The sequence below is a fragment of the Clinocottus analis genome, unplaced genomic scaffold, assembly GCF_023055335.1.
Source record: "Clinocottus analis isolate CAN_PGR_092001 unplaced genomic scaffold, fCliAna1.0.p SCAF_11, whole genome shotgun sequence".
Lineage (NCBI taxonomy): Eukaryota > Metazoa > Chordata > Actinopteri > Perciformes > Cottidae > Clinocottus > Clinocottus analis.
In genome coordinates, this window is record NW_027175832.1 from 13,106,169 (window position 1) to 13,126,972 (window position 20,804).

Consider the following 20,804-nt stretch of genomic DNA (forward strand, 5'->3'; position numbering starts at 1 on the left):
GTTATAATAGTTTTGTATTGATGTATCAAGAATATCCTTGATTTGAAATACTGTCGACTTGTGTGCTTTTTTGTGACAAACCTTTTGACTACCCTAAATAAATAAATGTTAAATAAAATCTAAATGAATAATGGGTCCTTTTTGAAAGTTAGAAATTACCAATTTAAAAGGTCATATGGAAACAATGTCTACTTACCTTTCCAACATACTGTGGTTCCGATCCCATGTACTCCTCCAGGACAAAGAACTGGTTCCACACCCATCCTCTTTTAATACGCTGAACCCTCAACCTCCCATGTCTCCTTGGCCTCCTGCTCACTAATGATGTCACATCCCCAAACGATGCTGTCCCATTCTTGGCTCCAGTTCCTTCCCTGGCTGACATCACCCTGGCCTTAGTTCTACTCTGGAGGAGAGCCTGCAGGGGGATTTGGGAGCTGTAGTCCAAGAGGAAACAGGAGCCCAACAGAAACAGAGCATATTCCCTTGTGATCATCAGGGAGTTGAAAAATTTAGTGGGAAGTTAAAAAGCTGGTTAATTCCAGGTTGGAAATGGACATGCATCCAAAAGTATTTTCCCTGAAGGTGGACAAAGTGTTTAAAAATTCCAAGACAATCTGTCAATCCACTGCTGAAGTGTGAGTGTTACTGGGAATCATTATGTTGGATAAAGGAGACAGTGAATACTTTGGTTTGTTTTAGTGCTGTCCAGAGGATTTATTGGAGAGATTCAGAGTTGGACATCAGATGACCCAGGATGACCAGCTTGTCTTCTCTTCATTTCATTCAGTCCCCAGCTTAGACACCTGGAGGAAAAGGTGAGCACAACAATATAAAGTTTGTTCTTGACCTTGGAAACAGTATAAATCTCACCATGAGCAGATGGCGTTTTTATAAGTTGCCATATGCTACCACCTGTTATCACGGGATAAAGGTTTCATGATTCATAATCTCATGTAGAATTTATCACAGGAAATATCACTGCATCTTCATCCACACCACACATTATCCTAGTTTATAAAATATTCAATGAGAGGTAACATGAAATTAATTAATGTTAGGTAATGAGGAATATTTATAAGTATGTGTTTTTAAAAGCAGAATAGCTCAGAGCACCCGCTTGTTTCCTATAATATGTTATAGAGTGTTCGGCATGACACTGAATACATATGTCATTCACTGTGTGCAAATGTTTTCTTGCAGACCACAGGGAGATGTTTGATCTGCATACAAGAGGGAGAAAGGGCTACATCTGAACTGAGGCACGTGGAGGCAAATAAGTAAATAATCTGCTCTCACAAACAGGTTCTTATCAGATTTTAAAATGATTCTAGTCCAATATGTTTGCTCGCTGACAGGTCACAGAGGGTCCAGATTAACTTCAATCCTGTCAAGTAAACCTCACATGTTGCACTTTTACTACTTTTATTTATTTTTTATCCAAATTAATGCCAGAGCAATGTATTAGGATGTCTATAAGTTAGTCATGTTATTGATGTCAAATAGTGATTTAAGAAAAGCGTTTCATTGGTTGTAAGATTAGAAAAGATCCACTTTGTCCGTTACCTTTCACATTAAAAGTCAGTCCTAGATATTTAATAATTGCAGTTGAGTATCTTGCATTTTCTTTTTTGTCATTTATTCATCACGTCCATTTGAATCAAGCTAGGCGTCAATACCTATTCATCACCCTTTTGTTTAATCAATATTAATCAGATAAATATTCTAAGATTGGTTCTTGTATGATCACACTTTTCCTATTTGTGCCAAAACCTTAATTTTGATGATCACTTTGCTCTCATAATTAGTTATGAGTAGGGAACATGCACCTGCAATAAACTGAGCAAGTGCTGAAGTTGAACACTTGACAAAACATCTACTTTTTCATTGTAATTTATACAATCCAAGAGGTAAAGTGAAGCGCTTACTTTGTGTAAATGACATCGGGCTAAGCATCAGATCAAAGGCTGTAATTAGTAAAGGCTTAAGCATCAAGGTTGAGCCCTATTGCTGGTATACTTCACAGGTTGGTATACTTGATGTGCAAGCAAAATAAAGTTTTCTTACTAGAGCAAGAGTTGGAGCTGCTATTAGGCTTAACGCCAGGTTTCACAGAAATTCACATTCATCTTTAGGTCATGAAGGAGATTTCTGTGCTCTGCTGCTCCTTCACTATCACACGATCAGGCTGTCATGGGTCAGTGCTCTCCTGTAAAAATGCCTCTTGGGAGAGACTCTTCTCTCTCTCTCTCTCTCTGTGTGTGTGTGTGTGTGTGTGTGTGTGTGTGTGTGTGTGTGTGTGTTCTAGAGAGTTGTTAGCTCAGTCAGGCACATAACCTAACACACTATTAAAATAATTTTGATTCCTTTCATTCCTTGCAGCAAAATAAAGGACAAACTTCAGAGAGCATAACCTACTTGCAGATCTCTAAGCCCTAGAATTTCAAGCATGGTCTTCTACTGGCTACCACCAAATATCTTGAATCACTCAAAATATCAAGTGGCTCTTGTGTTGATGTCATTATATGGCACTTTGTAGTATCCGAACAGGTAATACTTATCTGCTGTTTTTTTTCTTGTTCTTATTGTACATGTTCAGCATTAAGGACAGATAAAACTGTTCCAGTGTTGCCAAACAATCATTCCATCATCCAAACACACAAATTATTATTGATTTCAAACTTTGTAAATTCTACTCACTCATCCAGACTGATGGAATCAGAACAGAGTCTACAAATGGACCGTTGACTCCAGAACACACTAAGTAGTAAGCGGTTTATTTTATAGTATCAGTTCCAAGGTGGACCAAAAGCACAACATTGGGCAGGCAGATAGAACAAAGGAGAGTTATTAATTTTAAACTCCTGCAATCTCATTGGTCCTCAGACTCTTCTTAAAGCCGTCAGACGTCACATGCAGAAGGAGAGGGTCATTTTGAAATCCTTTATGCCATGGTGGGAGCAAGAGCATTTTCTGCTGTTTCTGCCTGTAATGCCTGTAAAAAGCAGTGCATTTTAGACCTAGGCCTTCAGTGAGTGCTGTATAGTTCACATCACGAGCGGACTGGGAGAAAAAAGTGTCATGTGGGTTACTGTCACATGATATAACATTTACAGATTCTGTGTTAGGAGAATCATTTTTCTCATCTGATAGGTGAGTGATTCCAACGGTGTAATACAGACAACACTTTAATATAATGTAAACACACAATTATATAACCAGGTATCAATACAATGATGATTGCAGTGCAATCCAATAATTTTTACCCTTCAGTTTTCAAAAGTGCAATGACTGCAAAGAAGTTGTAATTATGTTAGTAGCAGTGGAATAAAAAATAAAAAGGTTATCACAATAAAAAGGAATTCATACTACATCATTGGCAAATGTACATTAATATTTAAAAACATTTTAGTCAATGAAATACTAATAATAATACAAGCTTTAAGACAGATGTATTCTGGAATTTTGGATACCAATACAACATATGTTAATTTTTCTTCAAATGAATGTTTCACCTTTGTCTTTTCTAACTTCTCCTGTGCACTAACCCGAGTAAGTCCCACAGCTAACTGAGAACACGGCTGCAATCAAGCTTCACATCACATAATCATTAAGTGAAGAGCTTAAAGCACACACAGGCGTGTTCATCCACAGAGTGAAGAGGCTTTCCTGCTGAGGAATGCACAACATGTCCTAATTACAGCTCCTCTTCTTTAGCTGTCACTTCTTCAATTGCAGAGTCGCCCCCCACCATCTTACTGTCTCACCTCTCACGTTAAACACTTAAAGAATAGACCTTGACATTTAGCAACACATAAAAGGTTTAAGAAACAGAGGAGTATCAGAGACTTCATTAGAAAACTGGTGTTGATTCAGTGTTCTTGTTGCATTTTCTCATCAACAAGCAGTAGGTGAAAGCAGAGCAGTTACCTCATGCAGGCCTCTCATTGTCCCTCCGAGCTGCTGCTGAGTACACCAAGTCCACATGTTTCCTGTAACTGTCTTCGTGGACAGTTCTGTCGCCGTTAGTTCACACTGTTGAAATACAAGCACGCTGTATTTGCGCTCTTCTGTGTGTATCCTCTCGGCTCTTAATGCTTACCCTCTAAGTCCCACCCTATCAGCCTCTTTCTTTCACATACATCCCTTGATCCTCTTCCTGCCTGGCTCACCCTCTCGTTCTCGCTCCCTCGCAGTACTTTAATTTATTTCTCTCTCTCCTCTGTCCTGGTCTTTCACTTTTTTTCTTGTCTAAAACTGAAATTTTAGAATATTTAAAGAAAATCTTTAAAATACACATGTATTTTCTTTTGAAAGGAAACATAAAAAGGTTGACATCAATCTCATGTCTGTATATTAATGCCTCATTCACTCGATGTCGGCAGAATGGTAAGATACGGCTAGCTGCCACACTGGATAAGGTTCTTTACCAAGTAACGGGTTGTGATATTGGTACCTCAATCATATATAGTACTGAATTGTATTGTAAGAAAAAAAAGAAAAAAAAGAATAATAATGATATGACATTGATGTAATTATAGTTTCTCATTCAGCATAGTAAACTCATGCATTTCCAGGGATCTTCTCAAGCAGGACTGTCTCCCAGCACTTAATTACATGCTCTCAAACACGCACACACACACATTTCTGATGTGACTCACGGCCACACATGCAGCAGGTGAACACACAAGGATTTGTGGATTAGCATCCCTCCCCCTTCCTCTTCTTAAAGCTTGACTGCAGGGGTCTTTGGTCAAAAGATCCTCATCTAGCTCCCATCTTAAACAATTACAGGACTAACATGAGATGCTGTGTTGGTGCATGTGTGTGTTCAAATCGGTAATACATAAATAATACATTGGTATAAATCACATGCAGCCTCGTCACTTAACAGCTTGTAGCTAGGAGCAGTGCGACTGATGAGAGCAGTTCTATATATGTCTTTAATCTAACTGCTAATCAGAAAAGCTGCAGCTGTTGCATTTTTGATGGCGCCTTGATGAATGAATTTCCCTCTCTGTAGACTCTATAAACATGTCTGACTTCTGACTTGCTTTCCTGCTTTTATCTCATTGACGGACTGCCATGTCCCCTTCTCCCTTCCTGCCCGTGTTAAGTCCACTATCTCTTTTATCTCGCTCGCTCCTTGCCTTTTCTAAAATCTGAGGCAGTGACAAAAACAGGTGAAAGGAGCAAATGTACATTTAACTAGAATCATAAATCTCAACAATCCCTTCACAAACTGGCAATCTTACAATTCCAAGGAATGTTAAAGATCTTGAAACTGTGTTTGATCTATGTCTCCAATAAATAAAAAAAACATTAAACTACCTAATTAAATATTAAATGTTTCAACTAATGCTAAGCAGTGTGAGTCTGGGATTCAATTCAGTTTGTACAGCCCAAAATCACAAATACAAATTTGCCTTAGAGGGCTTTACAATCTGTTATAACACATAACATCCCACCTTCAGCCAGGTCCAGCTCCACTGCATCTCAGCCCTGCAGGTGAGCGTCCTCTTCCTTAAACTGTCTTTCATTCATTAGTAATTGTCACTGGTTCTGTCTCTGTGATATAGTGCTTTCTAAATCCTGACTGAAACTCCTTAAATAAACTATTGTTATGTAAAAAGTCTCATAACTGAATTGCAACTACCTTCTCCAGTATCTTAGAGAGGAAGGGAAAGTTAAAAATAGGTCTGTAGTTAGCTAACATCTCTAAATTGAGGGTGGGCTTCTAGAATAATAGAGAATAAAAAAGTGGATCACAAATGGATTCAAATAATGCAAGAAATCCTGGATTTCAAGATCTACCAGGGGGCCTCTCAAAACACCGGAGGTATACAATCAAGAGAAGAGCTTCAAAGTTTGTGCTCAAGGGTAAGTGGTAATGCTACACCATCAATCATTAAGTCATTTTGTTGTGATATTAATGTAGGCAGGGGAAATGAGTACTTACACACAGCCACAATAGGGATCTTTAGTTCTCTGATAAATTTGGAATATTTAGTTTAGGTTGGTTGATTTATATAGTGCAAAATACACAAAAAGTACAAAAATAACTGCAGCAATAGCTCCTGTTTAAATCAAACAAAACAAACCATACCACACAGTTAAGTACGAAGCTTAACACACAAAACAGTTGGATAAGTTATGCAGAACATTGCAACACACTTACCACATGCTATTCTGGCATTAGCTAAACCGCGCCGCCGACGCTAAGTCCACAAAGCTCAAATCTGTGAACATCATACACAAACACTTTGTGAACATTATTTACACATATAACGCAACATTTACGGACACATGATCTGCAAAAGTGACATTTCGAACCCATCTACTACCGGCTGCACCTGAAGTCACGGATTCGACTTCCTGTCATGTTCGCGCGTCTCGCCAGCTCCCCTTTGGGATACAGCGCCCTCTGGTGTCCCACTGGTGACAACACGTTTCCCATTTGGTTACATAAACATAACATTGAGTATTTTTTTTAAACGGATGGAGTTCTGCACTATATATGCAGGAGAAGAAAAAAACACAAACGCTTGGCTAAGGTAGTTTTAACGATGGCAGAAACTAACCAAATCTTCTATGAACTTCACAGCAGTAAAACTCATCACACCATTATCAGCCACTATTACTGGCCAGGGAGGGAAGCAGATATTCTCTAATGGGTAAGAAGTGACCTGCAATTGGTCTCCCTCTTTTCACAAAAAGGTCAACTAAAATATGTCAAATCTGTAATTAAATATTTAAAAATAAACGTTCAAATAAATCTCCTTCACTTACTACTGTTTGAGCTCGACCAAAGGTCTACATAAATTTAGATTTTTATTTGACTACAGGTTATTCAGTTACTTTTTTGGCCTGGCCAAATTCACTCCCGTCCGCTTTCCCATTTCCCGTGCTAAAACCTCCTTTAGTTAGACCTCCGCCACTGTCTCTGAGTCCTTTGACACTAACAGCAAAGTTAAAGCGCCATGCCCCTACCCTGCTTCCACAACGGCTCCACAACCATCCGCTAATTCCCCCACCTGATAAAGACATGAATTAATATTGTTTAGGTCCGGACTACAAGGCTACTGACACCACTAAATATCATTGGGAACAGTCAGGGCCCTGTATGAAGCTAGTTCTCTCGATTCCTGTCCTGAGTTATAGAAAAAGAAAAGGTGAAGCTGCGAAGAAACATTAGCAAATCTGCAAATTTATCAAAGTTAGCATCCATTCCTTGTTAGCATGTCCAAATAAATTTGGCAAATAGAGCTTTAAACACATTACACTTAGCTTTATTAAATGTCAGGTCTCTGTCAGGAAAAACATTTATAATTAATGATTTCATTATAAAGCATAAACTTGATTTTTTGTTAACACACACACTTAGTTAAACCAAGATAACAGTGCAGCAGTTCCTATTGATCAATCAACACCTCCTAACTTCAGTTTCATGAGTGAAACAAGAGCGCATAAGAAAGGAGGTGGAGTTGCTATTTTATTTAATTAGTCTCTTCAATGCAAGCAGATTTCTTTTGGTCATTTTACTTCTTTTGAATATGTGGCTCTCAATTCCACCTAAGTTGTATTCCTAAACATTTATAGACCACCTCAAGACTGTGCAACCTTCTTTGATGAGTTTACTGAACTGCCGTCTATCATCTGTATTGATTTTGATTGTGTTGTTGGTGATTTCAATATTCATGTTGATAATCCCCAGGACAGAGGGTCTGTAAAGCTTTCAATATTCATGTTGATAATCCCCAGGACAGAGGGTCTGTAAAGCTTTCAATATTCATGTTGATAATCCCCAGGACAGAGGGTCTGTAAAGCTATGTGGTGTCCTTGATAACTATGATCTTACTCAGCATGTAACAGGTCCCACCCACAACAAAGGGCACACTCTAGACCTATTCATCACCAAAGGTCTGAACATTTCTAAGATTACTGTGACTGATGTTGCACTCTCTGATAATTTCAGTGTTTTCTTTGAGAGTGCAATCTCCCTGCACACAAATGTCCAAACCGGGGTTGTGACAAACACCAGTGAGCAATTACAAAATCAGCCTACTATAACCTGAAAAATATATCAAGGGTTAGAGGACTTATGTCTCAACGGAATGTGGAGAAACTTGTCCATGCATTTATCTTCAGTAGACTGGACTACTGGAATGGTGTGTTCACAGGCCTCTGTAAAAAGTCAGCTGATACAGAACGCTGCAGCTCGAGTTTTCACTAAGACCAGGAAAGCGGATCACATCACTCCAGTTTTGAAGTCTTTGCACTGGCTTCCTGTCAAACAAGGAATTTACTTTAAAATCCTGCTGCTGGTTTATAAACTGAACATTTTGGGGCCTAAGTATGTTTGTGATCTGCTGCTACCTTATGAACCATCCAGACCCCTCAGGTCGTCTGGTTCTGGTCTACTTTCTGTTTCAAGAGTCAGAACTAAACATGGAGGAGCAGCGTTCCGAGGCAAATCTTGTATTTGTGATTTTGGGCTATACAAAATAAATTTAACTGACAAACCCCCTCAAACCAAACCAATGCTCCCCAGCATCTTAGAATTCACAGCTCTGACCTTTCGGAAGCCCACATCTCAAGCAGATTCTCAACCCGTCCATGGTAAAGATGCAGCTCAATCTGTAATATGTATTAAAATGCTATAGACTCATAATGACAAGTGTTCTGTATTTACAGCTATCCAGGATATATGCCAGAGAAAAGGAGAATATATGGTTCAAGTTGGGTCTATATAAACTTTGCACTGCAGATTTACGAAATCTGGCAGGGAATTGTAGAGTGAAGTAAGTGTTTGTAAGCTATTTAAGATTGTTCCTCTTAAAAATGCATGTTGATTATATTAATCTTGTTTATTTTTAGATCATAAATGCTTACCTTCTATAGGTGCTAAAAATAATCCGCAACCAGGTCAAAGTCATTGACACATTTAAAATGACAGCAATTTGGGATGGCAAATACAGGGGGTTGAGATAAGGAAAATGGTTGCATTAAAAAAAAAAAGGTGTCAGTTACAGTTGTACAATTCTATGATCTCACTTTGCAGCTTGATGTATGGGAGTGGGATATACTAATTGGAGCAGTCTGCAAGAACCTCCCTTGGACTCGTGGTAAGTGAAGTTAAACAAAGCAAATTATCCAACTAAATATCAAGCTCAGAATCTTGCACATTACACTATCCTTTCTGTTCAAGGCCATGTATTCGAAGGAAGGACGGGCTCGATTTGTCGACCCATTTGGAGGCACTTCCACTCAATTAAAACATTAGGATTCGACAAGGTAAGTGTATTGGTATATTTTCTCAGTTGTCATGTCTCATGTATGGTCCATGGTTTCTGATGTAACAATGATTTTTGCTTGAAGGCTTTCGTGCGAAAATTGTTTTTGAATTTATCACAATGGATGTGCGAAGCAGTCTCGCATCAGCAAGATTTGACATCCTGTGAAGTGCTGGTCTGCAAAGTAAAATTATGTACTTTAGTAGGTATTTAAAAACTTTCAAAATGTAGCAGAAGGGAGCTTTATACGCTGGGCGTCAGCACTTATAAGCCAATCACTGTGGGTGGCCATCCTATAAAAGGTGACAGGGATGCCGTTGGTTCCGTTCCCTCCGACGTCAAGTGCGTGTTCCGGTCGGCAGGACTTCCGCCATGGTCATAGACGCTCTTGGGCTCCACGCCTCCTGCACAGGAGATTCACCTGGAGATCGGTGTTGGTGAGTTCAGGGTCACTCCTGATTTTATAGTCTCATGGTGACATGTTCGTAACTCGTCCTGATTTTATATAGCCGGCGGTGACATCATCATATGGCCTCTTGCCTCCTTTTGGAGCAGATTGGAATTCTTACCTGATCGGTAGGTGACTTCCGGGCTAAGTCTTATAATTTAAGGTTTAATTATTACTATTTTTGATTGGATGTCATCCCTAATTATAGGGGACTATTGACCATGTCGGGCAGAGCGCTGCCACCAAGTGTGGCTAGGCGGCTCCACTTGGGGGCGCTACCGTTTTGCCTTCGCTGGGTTTCGCCTACGAGGTGTTTTGTATACAGCATGGTTTACCGACCAGTGTTGACCTACGTTGGATTGCACACAAGTGACTGCTTCGGCTGGGCTGGCCTGCTGTGTTGGCCTACCAGGCCTTTCAATGTCATTAAATAATGCTTTGTAAAGTATAGACAGTCCTCACTTAACATGAGGTCACACAACATGCCTAACTAATACTTAACTAACAACTAGTAACTACTAGTATTAAAACACATGATAAAGCACATCTTAACATACTCCCTAACTAACCATTAGTGCATATCTAAATCATTGTATGTATAAATAAATGTATGAATAATTGACATTTAAATATTTTCTTCATCATTTACAAACACTTTATAAATTATCTTACTAATCATCTATAAGTCCTTAATAATTGGTTTGTAATTTAAAAAAAAAAAATTACAAACATGGAATGCATCCTTTATAAAGTATGAAAACCCAATCCTGAAACACATAATAGTCAAGCTTATTAATCCAAAAATTAAACAACAAAACTGTTTATGAATTGCATACTAACTGTAATATGAGTTGTAATGTTGGAACAATGCTTTCTAAATGATGAATCAAATGTTTATTCATAATTGACTAATGCTATATATCGTCCAGTTATTATAAAGTGTTACCCAAATGTGTGATTAGTTATATTGGGTCATGCATACAAATCAATTTCATGAATTTAAAAAAGAGGCAGCTCTGTGGTTGAAGCCCTTTTGAACACAATTGAGTCATGAAACAATCAATCAAACAATTTAATAACAATGGCCAGAAAAAGAATAATCTTCTGAGTGAGTTAAATGGAGATGAATAGACGCTTGGCTCTTAAGAGGAAACCATTTACTAAAACCATGATCAGCATTACCTTGCTGTGTCATTCTCTGCTCCACCACGTGAGGTCAGTGTGATGCTGAAGATGTCACGTTGAATTCATTTCATCACCTCTCTGACTCTCTCCACTCTGACTGCACACACCCAATGCCCACACACCGCCGCTGGTGCCAACGTGTCCAGCCTGTGGTCATCAGAGAACTTATGAGACAAAAGGGTTGTGTCTGTCTGCTTAATGGTCTTAATGGTCTACAGATTCAGCACCATAATGCCCTCACAGAGCGATCAACACATCAGCGCCCAATCAGATAGCACGGATGGATTGGGGAAAAGAAAATCTCTCAAGACTTCAGGCATACACCACCAAGGGCCACTGACTATAATGTTTGTGTAACCTTCAGCAGACATGGAATATAATATCCATAACTAGAAAATTTCGCAAGAAATTTTGAAAGTGTGGCTACTACTGCCGTAAGACCTCGCAATATATAGCTTTTGTTTCTGACGCCCGTCTCTCCTCCAAAGCACTTGAGTTGGTTTGTGTGTTAAACTGATTGGCTGATATGAAGCACCTGTGTGCTGCCGTCGTCATGGTGACCAAGTGAGCGCCAGCAGACTGATTAGAGGCAGACTGGACTGTGGACTTAAGGAAATAAACTACTGAACGTCCTGAACACACACAAACGTATATGAAATATCATATGACCTTATTAATGATCAGTGTTGACAACTACACAATATAAAACACACGTAAACGTCTGTGTGTGTCTGTGTGTGTGTGTATGTGTCTGTTTGTGTGTGTGTGTTTGTGTGTCTGTTTGTGTGTGTGTGTGTGTGTTTGTTTGTTTGTGTATGTGTTTGTTTGTTTGTTTGTGTGTGTGTCTGTGTGTCTGTGTGTGTGAGACAAACAGACAGAGAGACAGAAGTCATCTTTGTTGTGTGTGCGTGTGTAAGTGTCTGTGTGTCTGTTAAACTGCCCTAACGAGAACACCTGTGGGTCGTTTGATCAAAGGTTGCCATGGTGATGACTTCAAAGGGACTTCCTTACGCTGAGCTTAATAGACCTAAATACTGTGGAACTTCTTTCAAACTATTTAAAAAAAATGGTACTTTAAAAGCCACTATTGCTTCGATATCGCATATTGAGCGTTAGGAAGACCTGATGAACAGATACTGTGACTGGCGAGTCTGTACGATAAAACATGTGTCTGTACGGGCGATTTACAAATCAGGTACGCGCTTCAGGGGAGACGTGGTTTTGGAGGGAGATTTAACATGGCGGCGGATGGCAGAGCGAGGTGGACTTGCTCTCACATTCAGTCCGATTTCAAGACGTCTGAGTCTGTTGGATTCCTATCGACCGCAGTTTATGACAGAAGACAAGATTTCCAACGTTTCTATCCAACAATGGTGTATGAAGAGTGAACATTGTGGGAGTAAAGACAAAATACGTTTTATTTTTTTAACAGTTTCTGTCGCTTCTTCTCACTCTGTTAATTGGCGCGCCACCCTCTACGAACGTTTCGTGAAATTTTTTTTATGTTTTTTGCATTTTTCGGGAAAACGTACGGGCGAATCTCTTAGAAAAGTCATACCTCACGATTCCCGCGCAAACCGCACGTTTCGATGTAATTTTTGCGCATGTGCTGGCAACGCTCTGGGAGGAGTAGTGGTTTGACTATAAGAAGAATAATAATAATAACTAGAAATTGCATTTCCTGTGGAAAATGCGTTGGAATGCAAAAAGCTGAAGCATAAAGCTGAAATATTTGAAAGAAATTGCTGAATGTAGCTGAAAATAGTGAAATATAGTTGAATAAAGCTTAAGTGTCTGTTAAACTGCCCTCATTCCAAGGGTTGCCATGGTGATGAATTCAAACATCGGCAGTTACAATTAAAACAGGTGAATCTATATGAAAATAGAGGAATATATATGAACATGTAAAGAAAACTACCTGATGAAAAGTGTTGAAGCCCAAAAGCATTAAACTGAACTGTTGAAAATCCTTCTTGTTTAAATGTATAATTGGAAAAGTTGAAAGGAAAACTGCATCGTCTAATTACTGAACATAGTGAAATATTGTTGAATAAAGCTTAAAAAAGCTTTAAAAAAGCTGAATATATTTGAAAATAACAAAACAACTGAATATATATGAAAATAGTGGAATATATATGAACATGTAAAGAAAACTACCTGATGAAAAGTGTTGAAGCCCAAAAGCATTAAACTGAACTGTTGAAAATCCTTGTTGTTTAAATGTATAATTGGAAAAGTTGAAAGGAAAACTGCATCATCTAAATACTGAACATAGTGAAATATTGTTGAATAAAGCTTAAAAAAGCTGAATATATTTGAAAATAACAAAACAGCTGAATATATATGAAAATAGTGGAATATATATATGAACAGATAGAGAAAGGGAGGGAGGGAGACAGAGAGAGAAGTCCTGTGTGTGTGTGCGTGTGTAAGTGTCTGTGTGTCTGTTGAACTGCCCTCATGTCAGAGGTTGCCATGGTGATGAATTCAAATATCGGCAGTTACAATTACTAACTGCCGATGATTATATGGAGTCAATGCTGGGAAACACCTATCCAAAAATCACCCAAAAAACATACTTAAAAAGCCCCGATTGCTTCAATATCGCATATGAAGCGTTAGGAAGACCTGATGAACAGATACTGTGACTGGCGAGTCTGTACGATAAAACATGTGTCTGTACGGGCGATTTACAAATCAGGTACGAGCTTCAGGGGAGACGTGGCTTTGGAGGGAGATTTAACATTGAAGCGGATGGCAGAGCGAGGTGGACTTGCTCTCACATTCAGTCCGATTACGAGACGTCTGAATGTGTTGGATTCCTATCGACCGCAGTTTATGACAGAAGACAAGATTTCCAACGTTTTGAGCTATAAATTATGCCCAAAGAGTACACGGTACGGAGTTTACGGCAAATTTAAAAAAAAAAAATCTTCAAGATCTGACGTGGGTCTGCCCTCTAACATGACATCACGTGCTCTGAGCTCCGCAACACACACTCATGCAAAAGAGAGAAAAGGCGGCAAAAAAACATAAAACTAAAACGCTGACAATTATGACAGTATAAAATATATCAATAAGTGGAGATATACGGTAATAGCTGAAAGTTTTGGCAACATTTTAAACTTGGAATGGTGTCTCTAGCTGAAAGCATGGCAGAGCCTTAGGCTTTTGGAGTTGAAGAAGTTTAAGCGGATTTTAAAACGTTTTTCCATTGGAAACCATTCATTTTTATTTTCATAAAAAGTTTAATAATTTAAATATTTGAAAAAATATGAAAAATGTAAAAGCGTAGAATAATAGCTGAACGTTTTGTCAACATTTGAAATTTGAAATTGTGTCTCTAGCTGAACGTATGAAGAACCTGTAAACGTTTGAAGTTGAAGATGATTTGAAGATTTCCCCATTGGGTCCCATTTTAAAAAAAATCATAAAAAGTTTAATAATTTAAAAATTTGAAAAGTCTGAAATTTGAAAAGGAAGTTGCACACGTGTGCTTAAGAAGCTGAATATTTGAATAATTGAACTTTTTTCTGTAGCTGAAAATATGAAGGAGTTGAAGAAGTCCAAAATACGTACGGAAGAAATAGAAGAATAACTAGAAATTGCATTTCCTGTGGAAAATGCGTTGGAATGCAAAAAGCTGAAGCATAAAGCTGAAATATTTGAAAGAAATTGCTGAATGTAGCTGAAAATAGTGAAATAAAGTTGAATAAAGCTTAAAAAAAGCTTAAAGCTGAATATATATGAAAACAGCTGAATGTATATGAAAATACTGGAATATTTATCAAAACAGGTGAATATATATGAAAATAGTGGAATATATATGAACATGTAAAGAAAACTACCTGATGAAAAGTGTTGAAGCCCAAAAGCATTAAACTGAACTGTTGAAAATCCTTGTTGTTTAAATGTATAATTGGAAAAGGTGAAAGGAAAACTGCATCATCTAAACACTGAACATAGTGAAATATTGTTGAATAAAGCTTAAAAAAGCTTTAAAAAAGCTGAATATATTTGAAAATAACAAAACAACTGAAGAAAACACCTGAATATGTATGAAAATAGTGGAATATATATGAACATGTAAAGAAAACTACCTGATGAAAAGTGTTGAAGCCCAAAAGCATTAAACTGAACTGTTGAAAATCCTTCTTGTTTAAATGTATAATTGGAAAAGTTGAAAGGAAAACTGCATCATCTAAATACTGAACATAGTGAAATATTGTTGAATAAAGCTTAAAAAAGCTGAATATATTTGAAAATAACAAAACAGCTGAATAGATATGAAAATAGTGGAATATATATATGAACAGATAGAGAAAGGGAGGGAGGGAGACAGAGAGAGAAGTCCTGTGTGTGTGTGCGTGTGTAAGTGTCTGTGTGTCTGTTGAACTGCCCTCATGTCAGAGGTTGCCATGGTGATGAATTCAAATATCGGCAGTTACAATTACTAACTGCCGATGATTATATGGAGTCAATGCTGGGAAACACCTATCCAAAAATCACCCAAAAAACATACTTAAAAAGCCCCGATTGCTTCAATATCGCATATGAAGCGTTAGGAAGACTTGATGAACAGATACTGTGACTGGCGAGTCTGTACGATAAAACATGTGTCTGTACGGGCGATTTACAAATCAGGTACGAGCTTCAGGGGAGACGTGGCTTTGGAGGGAGATTTAACATTGAAGCGGATGGCAGAGCGAGGTGGACTTGCTCTCACATTCAGTCCGATTACGAGACGTCTGAATGTGTTGGATTCCTATCGACCGCAGTTTATGACAGAAGACAAGATTTCCAACGTTTTGAGCTATAAATTATGCCCAAAGAGTACACGGTACGGAGTTTACGGCAAATTTAAAAAAAAAAAATCTTCAAGATCTGACGTGGGTCTGCCCTCTAAGTATGACATCACGTGCACTGAGCTCCGCAACACACACTCATGCAAAAGAGAGAAAAGGCGGCAAAAAAACATAAAACTAAAACGCTGACAATTATGACAGTATAAAATATATCAATAAGTGGAGATATGCGGTAATAGCTGAAAGTTTTGGCAACATTTTAAACTTGGAATGGTGTCTCTAGCTGAAAGCATGGCAGAGCCTTAGGCTTTTGGAGCTGAAGAAGTTTTAAAACGTTTTTCATTGGAAACCATTCATTTTTATTTTTATAAAAAGTTTAATAATTTAAATATTTGAAAAAATATGAAAAATGTAAAAGCGTAGAATAATAGCTGAACGTTTTGTCAACATTTGAAATTTGAAATTGTGTCTCTAGCTGAACGTATGAAGAACCTGCAAACGTTTGAAGTTGAAGATGATTTGAAGATTTCCCCATTGGGTCCCATTTTAAAAAAAATCATAAAAAGTTTAATAATTAAAAAATTTGAAAAGTCTGAAATTTGAAAAGGAAGTTGCACACGTGTGCTTAAGAAGCTGAATATTTGAATAATTGAACTTTTTTCTGTAGCTGAAAATATGAAGGAGCTGAAGAGGTCCAAAATACGTACGGAAGAAATAGAATAATAATAAGTTTTTTAAAGATTCGAAGAACAATAGTTGGAATGCTCGAAGCATTCCAACTAATAATAATAAGTTTTTTAAAGATTCGAAGAACAATAGTTGGAATGCTCGAAGCATTCCAACTAATAAGCCCGCAGGAGAACATGAAGTGTGCTTCCAGCATGGGGTCTCTGACCCCATGCGGCTGAAGCCACACTTAACTATGTTTTCATGTATGTATTCAGTTGAAACTAAGTATCATTATGTTTTCATTAGATAAGAATGGGTCCTCTTCACAGAGTCCACCATGTTGCATCGCCATGTTTCTACAGCAGCCATGAAATTTAAATCAATTTATTTGCATAGCCCTTGCCTCAGAGGGCTTTACAATCTGTACAACAGACAAAATCCTCTGTCCCAGGACTCTCGCACTGGAAAAGGATAAACCCCCTAAAAAATGCCAACCAGGGGAAAAAGGAGGAAACTGGGCAGGACTCCAGACTGCTGTGTCGAGTCTTAATGTTAAGTAAAGCTGGTTCCTTTATTAAGCTTCATATTTAATCAGATGTGAGACAGGTAGGCTTATAGACTTTATTATCTAACTCTCTGCAAAAAATTAAATGTGTTTTTCCTTTGTTACAGATACATTCAGGTCACTTTTCCTTTGACCGCTGCGGCTGACACCAGCAGCTCTAACTGGACCTATACTTGTATAGTAGCCAAAAACCAAATAACAAAATGTTCTACATTTCCAGTCATCAAAATTAATTCTTTTTTGTCTCTATTGTGTCCTCCTTCCTGTTTTATTTCCAACCTCTGGCCTTTTTTTTTACTCAGGTCAGGAAACAGACAGCTTCCTGGGAGCCTTAGTGTCCACATCGTCCTTGAAGCCGACCCTGGGACAGCCAGAACAGGAAATAAAGAGGCATGATGTCACACGAGGGGCAGACCAGCTTTTTAGTTCACAGGTGTGGCTTCAATTTAAATCTATCATCACCACCAGCTGCCAACTGTGATGGAAGCTATTCTTGTGGGATTGTCTGGCATCACATGCCATCCTGTTTGTCAGATAGTCGATGCAGGGATCTGTTCTGTTTTGGGTAGAAAATAACATTTACTATTTCCCTTTAAACATGGTTAAAGGCATAGTTTGTTGCTTTGTACTACTTTACTTTACTTACTACTAAAGTACTACAAAGCAACTAATGAAATATAATTTATACCATAAAGGAAAGAGAGTTTTAAAACTTTTTCACCATCTGGTTTTCAGACTTTTGTTTATGTTGTGTGCAGTGTAAAAGAAAGTCTGCTTATCAAGTTCTGGAACCTTTCATAATCATTTCCACTTTCAGACATTTCAGAAAACAATATTACAAGGTAGTTTAGTGTACATCAGGGATGCACAACAAAATGCAGTCCCATTTTGTGACACAAAAAAAAAAACACACACAAAAACAAACAAATTACAAAAAACTATTTTATGTGTGGAGGGTGGGGTTTGGAGTCTCACAGCCAGAGAAAAGAAGCTGTTCTTAAGTCTGCAAAATAAGATCTTAATTGTTTAGAACTGTCTGTTGTCTGTGCATATAACAGTAAACACATCTTGAATCTTGGTTGTTCTGCAGCTGATACTTCTGTATCACTTTCCAGACAGCAGCAGGTGGCTTGGTGGGTTTTGTCTTTAATATCCTTCAGCTTTTCTTACAAATATTACTGATGATCAGTAGATGGGTACCAAGTCCTCCTGTCCTGAGCCGTATATACATCCCAGGCCAGTTTATAATGTTTTCTGTCAGGAGGCTTTCTATTCTTCTCTGTAAAAGTTAACAAGAACTCGGCACAATTTTAAATCCCTTAAGAAATACAGCCATTTATGAGCTCATATACAGCCATTTATGAGCTCATCAGGATGGAGATGTGCTAAGATCACGTCAGGTCGTTTGGGATGCTGATTCCCAGGAACTTAAATCCTCTTAACTTTCTCCACCAAGCTCCATCGATGTAAGCAGCGGTGTACGTCTTGAAAATGTTTGCAGTATTACTCCCCGTCTCCTTCCCTCACTCAACCTGTCATCCAATAAAGAAATCAACACAAATGTACATTATTTTAACACATATTAATTACAGCTTCTTTTCAAAGCTGTACCTCTAATCTCTAAATGCAACACACAGACACACCACCCTGTTAACATTATATAAAAATGTCTTATAAACTCCTAGTTCATATTTTTATATAATGTTAACAGGGTGGTGTGTCTGTGCGCCACCTTCGGCCCGAGCCTTTCCAAGTCGACCTAGAACCGTCACAGCGCACTACAGTAGAGGAAATTCGCCCGGCAAGACCCAGCACTGCAACGGGAGAGCACAACCCATAGTGTCAAAAAAATACATGTTGTCCAAATCTATCAACAAAACCGCCACACTGACGCTGCACAGACAAATAATAAAATAAAATGTTGCTGCGAGAGAAGCCGACGAGAACACGCAGAAGTGAATGAGACGCGATCCGTGAGACACGGGATCGCGCTCTTGGGCAAGATGAGAATTGTCCCTCCGGAAGTCTTTTTTGCAGCCCGGATTGGATGGATTGTACGTTACTCATTTATTTATTTAATCAGTGATTAGCTAAACTGCATATTAGACGAGTCTTCTTTGGGCAGAATCAAAGTTTTTAACTGCGCTCGCGTGTCTGTTCCCTGCTCTCTTTGCGCTTTAAGCTTGGAAGCTCGGCTAATGTTACAGGTTAAAATGAATGAATGGTAAACACGATACGGCATAATGAATGAAAAGACGTGGTTCTCTTGACAAGACCAAAGTGGTATGTGCCATTTGTGAACTGAGCTATCATCATAGCTATCCAGTCTGAAATACCCGATACTCGATGGCCAAGTACACAGCTGATGCTAACTCTGCGCCCCCTCGTCATAGTCAGACACGAATGGATGACTTCGGACAGAAACACATGGACACCACAACGAAAAACAAACGTATTGCAAGCATAGCTAAATGGGTGCTACTGCATGTAGACCTTCTTCTAATAATATTACCTAGACAAATTGGGGTGAACATAATTGGTCCAAGCACAGAACCTCGTGGAACTCCATGATTAATGACGGCGGTCATTGAGGCTTTTGTTTACATATACAAACTGAGATCGATCTGATAAATAGGACTTAACCCAGCTTAATGTGGTACCTTTAATACCAATCAACTGGTCTAGTCTGTGTAATAAAATGTCATGGTCAAACAGGACAAGTACAGAGATCAGTCCCCTATCTGATGCAACGAGCAGGTCATTAGTAATTGTCACTCGTTCGGTTTCTGTGCTATGGTGCTTTCGAAATCCAGACTGAAACTCCTCAAATAAACGACTGTTTGGTAAAAAGTCTCACTACTGGTTTGTGACTACCTTCTCCAGTATCGTAGAGAGGAAAGGAAGATTGACAATAGGTCTGTAGTTAGCCAACACCTCTAAATCAAGAGTGGGCTTCTTCAGGATAGGTTTAATTACAGCCACTTTCAAAGACTGTGGAACATAACTAATTTAATAAGATCTAGTAGAGAGACACTTATGAAAGGTAAAATTTCTTTAAGCAGCCTCGTCGGAACAGGGTCCAGGAGACAGGTAGAAGAACCATTGAAGACAATTCTGTACACCTAGGTCAGGAAATACCTGACAGCCTCTCTTTGTAGATAGGACTGCATGTGTCTTATATTTTTATGTGTTGTGTGGGTCACGGTATGTATGGTGTGACTTTGCCAATGCATAATTTCTGTTAATACACGCACACAGACTTTGCAGGGAGACGGAGCAGAACAAGTTAATTTCAAAAAACACTAATTCTTTCTAGCATTTGTTAATTTGCCTAATGAGAGCAGAGGCAGCTCCTCTGAGAACTACAGATCCGAGCAACAGTGTTGTAGATTTGATATGGCCGCTCTCAGTTCATGCTCAATGTTGAGCTGAGATCTCACATAGATAGGCTATTGGCAAAAAGGTAACAATTGGCAAGTCACGCACAAGTGTAACCTGTTAATGGCGTAACATAAACATTTCCACGAGTACAGATAATTCGGCATGTATTTATCAATGACGTTTTATACCTGTGTACGTTGAAGTTCTCTTGTAGCTGATGAAAAGTGTTCGTCCTGAAATCACAAGGTAGCTGGTTGGATCATGTTAAAGTGTCCTTCAGCAAGACACAGGGGAAGCCCCAGTTGCTCCCCGGGTGCTTCACAGCAACACACTGCTCTTTCATTACTAAGGAGAGGTAAAATGCAGAGAATAATTTCCACACTGTGGGATGAAAAAAAATAATTATTTAAAAAAAAAATCTGCAACCATAACCATTGTAGGAGCCATTAGTCACGGGT

General features: G+C 38.6%; 1 protein-coding gene and 1 long non-coding RNA gene across 2 annotated transcripts in view; both read right to left on the reverse strand.

Annotated features, from left to right (window-relative positions):
- LOC137803514 (cadherin-12-like) overlaps positions 1–496 on the reverse strand; it is a 50,023-nt gene extending 49,527 nt beyond the window's left edge. The window contains exon 1 of the mRNA XM_068602019.1: positions 197–496. Within this exon, the coding sequence (XP_068458120.1) occupies positions 197–496 (300 nt within the window). The remainder of the gene's footprint in view (positions 1–196) is intronic.
- A 2,334-nt stretch (positions 497–2,830) lies between these two features.
- LOC137803521 (uncharacterized) lies at positions 2,831–5,657 on the reverse strand. The gene is made up of 3 exons (XR_011080072.1): positions 5,469–5,657; positions 3,931–4,035; positions 2,831–2,995 (listed from the first exon to the last, which is right to left on the reverse strand). It is a non-coding gene; the product is annotated as an uncharacterized lncRNA (long non-coding RNA).
- Positions 5,658–20,804: the final 15,147 nt, after the last annotated feature.